The 7,000-nt window shown below is 38.9% G+C and overlaps 1 protein-coding gene across 1 annotated transcript; it reads right to left on the bottom strand.

The window, feature by feature from the left end:
• Positions 1 to 1,365: 1,365 nt before the first annotated feature.
• LOC147915124 (uncharacterized protein NECTIN3-AS1-like) lies at positions 1,366 to 5,174 on the bottom strand (the record flags this gene model as incomplete). The annotated part of the gene is made up of 2 exons (XM_087440145.1): positions 1,366 to 4,408; positions 4,638 to 5,174. Coding segments are annotated over 2 exons (843 nt in total), but the record flags the coding sequence as incomplete, so codon positions are not given.
• Between the last annotated feature and the right edge of the window lie 1,826 nt (positions 5,175 to 7,000).

Here is a 7,000-nt window from a genome sequence, read left to right on the forward strand (position 1 = left end):
AAAAATCCCAGCTACTGTTTCATCACTTGCTGTGAATGGATCTATTGTCCTGCTCACCAGAAGGACTACCACTGTAATGATCCAGTACCGTGTATTTTCACAGGTATCCTAGAATCAGAACGGTGATTACAACTAGGAAAGAAGTCAAGTTCACATTAAAAATCATTTGTAATAGAATCCCAGAATTTTGAATTCATTTAAAGTTATGTAACTTGTTTGAAGATTCTTTTCATCAGTCCCAAGGTTTTCTCTTCATGTAGACTATTTAAACCCTCTATTAAAATAGCCTTCCTTGGGCCTCTCACCAACTGCAGGACTGACTGGAAGACACAAGGTGGGGGAGGGGGAACAAAGCTTCTAGACTTCCTCCAGCACTGTGAATCAGGAGGGTGATCCAGGTGTCTGAGAGTCATCACAAAGGTTCCTGGATGGGAGCTGTGCTGCAATTCTTCATAGCTGACAGAACATAGCTCAAGAAGTCTGCGCCAGTCTAATGTCCTGTGTACAACAGCTGTCCTCATGTCTTGAATTTGAAAAAATGAAGAACAACATTCCTTGACCACACAGTCCAGTGGTTTGAATCTTCCAGTTTTGTTGTTCTTTTCTTTTGTCTTGAAAGAGGCCTTGTCAAATCAGAATGAAAAGAATGTTTTGAAACGTGAGAAAATTCAAATTTCCTATTTAAAGCCTGGAGTTCATTAGTAGGAGTACACTCACTTATTTCAAGGGTCACTGAGTTATGTAGAAGAGCCTGTCTCTGTGCTACCCAAGTCCCAAACCATTCACCTGAAAACGGCTTACAAACACTCTCAGGTCTCTCAGCTTTCTATGAGACCTAATTCATCTTTGCTGGGCTTTGTCTTGTGACCCTGTCAAGTCGAGGGCCCAGCTTTGATTGTGTACTGTCCCTTTCTTTCTTGATCACTTTTCAGTTAAGTAATTGTCTTGGTTTAATTGGTTGTAATTATTAAAACTTTGTTTATATTACACTGCAATTTTCTTTTATCGTGACACTCAGGTTAACGATTTCATTATTTACTGCCCAATACAGAAGTTTTACCTGGAAGTAATAGTCTTTTTAATTGGACTGTTTTTATTGGACTATTTTTATTGTAAATGTATTAAGGCTAAAATCTAAATTTTTGCAAATAAGAAAAATTGCCTGTTCTTGACATTACAGAGTTAGACTGGAAACAAAGAGATTTTATAATATTATTATACTGAGAGAATGTAATGAGTACAGGCTTCAGAGACCAACAGATCTGGGTTTGGATTCTGCATTAGGACTTAACCAGTCCTGGGACTTTTATGAAGTTAAATTATCTCATCTGAAAAGTGAAAATATTAATACCAACCTTATGCAGATTGCTTGAAGATTATAGATGATGAGTAAAAAACACGATATTAAATCTAATGTTAGCTATTATTTGTTTTAGCTTTGCTACTAACCAGCTATGTTATCTTGAGAGAGCTACTTAATTTCTTTGTGTTTCAGGTTCCTCTGAAAAATAAGAGGGCAGGACTGGATAATTTCTACTTTTTCTTTAAAACTCAGTTAATAAGTAAACCTTCTTTATTGGTTCTTTGTATAATTTTACATTAGCCAGAGTTTTTCCACGTTAAAATTTTCCAAATGAGTAAAGATGACATTATTTGGAATTTGGACAGTAATGCAAGGACAAGGTGACAAAAAGAAAATGGGCAGCAGGAAGCATTTCAGTGTGGAATACTAGGACAGGAACCAGAGCAAAAGCAATCACACTTAGAAGATAAAACCATAGGTAAGTCATCTGTTTGAAGAACTTGTATTATGATTCCCTATCAGATTTCATGAGTAATCTTGGGAAAATCACTGGAAAAGTTTAATTGACCTGCTTAATCTCAGCTTAATCAACCTGTAGCAACGAGTACACCTGCTACCTACCTAGTTCTTTGAGTTCCCATTAAAAAAAGGGAACTAAATACATTAAACATGATAATCTTTATACTTGTCAATTATTTCTGTTTGCAAGACACTTACAATATCTGTTTATCTGCCTTGTGAGGAAACAATTTTAAAAAATGACCCCTGAGCTTTAACTCTCATCAACAGTAGTAGGTTTTATTTTTTAATATGTCTTTACTTTGATATAGCTGTACTATTTTTCTAAATATATTTTGCAAAAACAACTTTATTAAGCCATAAACTCTGTTTAATAATTCAAATCATAAAGACAACACAAAATCTGAACCCTGAGAACATACACTTTCTCATTTACAAATGCATCAGAGGAGAAGTGGACACCCCTTCTCCTATTTGTGAGCAAGGGGTCAAGACACACGAGCAAAAGAGTTTCAAAACTAAGTGCCTGCACAGATCTTTCCTTATCTGAAATCTGTACTCTAAATTTGGTGCAAATAAACTTTATGTAAAAATCAGTATTGTACATGGGGCTGGGGATACAGCTAACTAGGCTCCAACTAATAGTTTTTCTGTGATAGAACAGCTCATCCTAAAATACCTTATGACAAGAAATAATAACAATAATAAAGTATTAATAGCAACACTAATATCTACTGTCCTTTGAGCTTTTAATAACAGGCTGTATGACTCAGGACTTTATGTACATTATGCTTTGCCTGGTAGTATTAAATTGAGAAAATATGTACACAAATATAGTTTAGATGATTTGAAATTTCATGTAATAGCTTGAGCCCATTTATAATGTCAATTAGCTCTATTAAAACTCCCTACTCTCTAAACCAAGAAATCAACCACTTTTTAAACAACTCTAGGTATCAAAGCATGACTGCTTTTAGAAAGGTGCCCCATTTTACTCTAAGCACTGAGAAGGACATTTTGCAAAATTTCTAATTCTAATTTGAGGTCCTCACCACACCACAAGACTTCTTCAAGGTTGGTTTTTACCAAGTACCTCCAAGGCAGCCTTAAGGATCTTTGCCACTGCTCTTGCAACTCATTCTATTCCCTTCCCAACTACATTCTTCCAACAATACAAAGCCCTGTTCCAGGCGAGAAAAGAACAAACAAACATACTGGTCATCTTCTCCAATTCTAGTGTAAGAACCATCAGGGTCAGTCCTAAAGAAGAAAGAAAATAAAGTATACAACTTCCTTCTTCTGCAGATACTCTGCAAATTTATTTATATTTGTACTTTTATTTATTATTCTTATATGAATTGGGAAACTGGGACAAGTAGAAAATAATAGGTAATTAAAGCTACAGGGAAACTCTAAAACTCTTCCTAAATCTCCTCCCTCAAAGGAGGGTATAAGATTAATTTAAACTCTTATTTTATATCCTGGGAAGAGGATTGACCTAGTACGCTGGGACAAGAGGAAATGAAATGATCTTGAACTTTTTTTAAGGCACTTATTTTCTTTAGGATTCTCAGAACTCAGGATTCTGCAAGAGTCTGACTAAAGAATGAAGAGGAAGTAACATTACCTTGTGTGACTGTTTTCAATACAGATGGCTAGAGAACACCAGAGGCACACTTCAGAGGGAAGAGCCAGGCATGTTACTAATAAGTGACCAAAAGAAATCCGAAGAATGCTTAGAGATGAAGGAGGCGACAGTGCTATCCTGTCTGAGGACAGCAGCAACCACCACCCATGAGGCATATCCAAATCAAGTAGAAATGGAAGAATTTCAGAAAAGTCCTGAAGATGAAGAATGCAAAATGATTCTCTAGCCAAAGGTAAAAGACAATGAGAGCAATTGGACATGAGAAGTGTCCACTTGGTGGTCGATATCAGGAGACATTACTCAGAATGATGAAATTGTATGGCTTCCATCCTTAGAGAAGTCAGTGAAAATTAAGCCAACTGGAGTGAAATACACACGAATTTTGGGAACCACTGCTCCAGAGTGACTCCCACTTCGGCCTGATGGGAAGCAGTAGGAAGCAATACCACTACTGGGCACAGCATCAAAAGCCTGCAAGTTACTTTGCTTTCACTACCTCTTTAGGCTTGAGGATCTCAGCATAAAAGCAGCTCTCTCTTAGACAAGAACTCAACTAACAGGAAAACCACATAGAGAAAACTATAAAACTGAAGGCAAGGGAAACCTATATCCACTTCAACTTGCTGCAGGCTTTAATTAGGCTGCACTTTGTTTTTGCCCAGACCCCTCAGCAGGCCGGGTCTCGGAGCTTTAGCATCACCTCCTGCCTCAGCCTGCATAGTACCCTCTCTTCTGGGAGGCTTCCGTTTCCCAGACCTTGAGAAGGTCTGGCAGACACAGCTTAGGAAATGACCAAAGCAGTGTGGTGGTGACACCACGGATGTCACTGCAGGAGAAGAGGGCCCGGGCTCCTGGGCCACCGAGAGCTCACAGGGCTGGATCTGACATTCCTGATGCATCACACAGGCACCCTCATTCTGCTGACTTGGCAATCTGTCCTGCAAGTAGAAGAAAGAAGTTAAAAGTCGTCAGTGCCAGTGCACATATGTTGAATGAACTTGAGCTCCTGAGCCAGTTCTTTCACACTCTGTCTGGACCCGAGGATCCCAGTTTGTTTCTCAAGCTCCTTATCCCCAACTCCTCCCACTCCAGGTGAAGAGTTGTCATTATTTTTTATATGGAAATATGGCAAGCCCAGAAGTTTGCCACCCCATGCTTCACCCCTACCTCATTGGGAAGGTCAAGATCATCTTCCTGGGCACTGCGTAGGGTCAGCTTTGTATGCACCACCTCATCTTCTTCACTTTGTGGTGGTACCAAAGGTGTCGGAAGAATGAGGGAGCAGTGGGTCTCCACTGTCCCCTTCCTCTTGCTCTTTCTCGTTCTCTTTTTCCTTACCGCCTTCCTAAGATGTCTATGTTTTTTTGGGAGTGGATCTAGCTTTCTCCTCTGGACTGGAGGCACTACAAGATCTTGCGAAATGTCACCCACATGACTCTCAGACGTCCCCTCCAATGGCTCTGAGGATGATTCCAAACTTCCCTTCAGAGGGTCATTCTCCCACAGGTGGAATCTATCCTCTGTATCTTGAGTATCTGGTGGTAGGTTCAAGTCATCGGTGACATGTTTTGGGATGGAGATTGGAGATTTCCAACCTCTCTCATTGAGGAGTTTTTTTTGTCCCACTATGCTGACCCCAGCCAGCTTTGCAGGAACAAGGAGCTCACGACAAAAGGACCAGGAGTCAGATGCTAAAGGAGACAGTTAGTTCCTTGACTCTTTCCAATGATTTATCCTCAGCTATCACAGAACAGCTATATTGATCTCAGATTTCCCCTCTGAACTTATCTAAAGGAGTTCAATGGCCTTCAGAAATAGAGTCCTCAGGTTGTTCTTTCTTGGCCTGACAGATCTCAGATTTCCTAAAAGGAGAGAGAAAGTCATTGAAGTAATTGTTCCATAAACAATGGAGTTTCTCTTGCCAAACCTAGCATAAATCCCTGGACAGAAACAGTATTTACCAGCTAACCAAATTTCCAAAGCAGTATTTCTCAAAGTAAGAAAATTCTCCATGATATCAGAATCACCTGGGGTGCTCTTTAAAAAAAGCAGATTTCTGGGATGTACCCCAGAACTACAATCAGTATCTCAAAAGCTGGGTTCCAGGAATTTGCATTTTTTTCCTAGTAACTTAAGTGATTTTCATGCACTCTAAAATTTGAAAACTACTGCTTTAGAGCTACACTAGATCCAGTATTCTACAGGGTTGTGGGGATGACTGTTCTTAAAAAACATCCTATTTTCCCCTGCAGATTTTTCCTAATCATCTCAGTCCATAATGATTTCTCTCCTCTGAATTTTTTTAATCATTATCACTCAATTTGGTATGTTATCCTTTATTATCTTCTACTATAATTTAACTTCTAAACCTTAGAACTATGTTTTCTAATCAGATTATAACCTTCTCAAGGGCAGGGAATCTCTTAGACTTGTTACTTTTCCATAGTGGCTTGCTAGTACTAGATGCTTAATAAACTGAACAAGTGAGTGAAAATACAAATAGGTTTATATCTTAGTGTACAATGATATATATGAGATGAGGCTGCTCGGTAGGAGGAGTTATAGAGTATTAGAATGTTAACAAGGATATGAGCCCTGGGGACAACCTAATCCAATTCCCAAAATTTACAGATAGGGAAGATGAGGATCAAGGAAGATAATGACCTGCCTAAGGCCGGGTTAGTCACTTTTTCTGTAAAGGGCCAGATACTAAATATTTTAGGCTCTGTGGGCCATATGGTCCTGTCACAAATATTTACCTCTGCATTGTAGCACGAAAGCGTGCACAAACAATACGTAAATAAATAATCATGGCTGTGTTCCAATAAAACGTTATTTACAAAAACAGGTGGTGGGCCAGATTTGACAGCAGACTGTAGTTTGCCAACCCCTGGCCTAAAGTCAAACAACTAGATAGCAGCATAGCTGGGATTAGAAACCAAGTCACCTAACTCCCAGAAAGTGCTCTTTCCACAAAAGAGTAGAAGACTACAGAATGACAAAGGGCTTTTTCAGTTGAGAGAGGGGCTTTAAAGGAGGAAGAGATCAAAATACGTCTGGGAATGTAATACTTCTAAGATGGTGTCTGATGACCCTGAGTCACTTACACAAACAACTAGTAGGTGAATTCTGAAACTGGTCAATTTTCAAAGAGATCCATTAGTTGGGAAGGGAGTGAAGTGGACTGAATGTTTTCTATCACACTTGCCTAGGAAAGCATACTATTTAGTCCCTTTTCTACTGAGGAGAAAATCCTATAGATAGATAATGGAAAATACATTATTCATTTCTTGAAATTACCATGGCCTGGTGAGTACAGTTCCACCGTGCACAGTCCAGTGATCAAAAGTTTCAAGTAACTACAAGAGGAACATGGAGGCAGAGGTAGGATAGGTTATCTAAGGAGCTAAGACCTCACTTCCTAACCCAAGATGCTCCTTAATAATAAAAGCGACCCTAGTATTAAAGATTAAGTTGCCTAGAGTCTTGAGGTTATTTTTTTTTTTTTTAAAGATTTTATTTATTTTATT

The sequence above is a fragment of the Ceratotherium simum genome, chromosome 15, assembly GCF_057802395.1.
Source record: "Ceratotherium simum simum isolate JZ-2026a chromosome 15, ASM5780239v1, whole genome shotgun sequence".
NCBI lineage: Eukaryota > Metazoa > Chordata > Mammalia > Perissodactyla > Rhinocerotidae > Ceratotherium > Ceratotherium simum.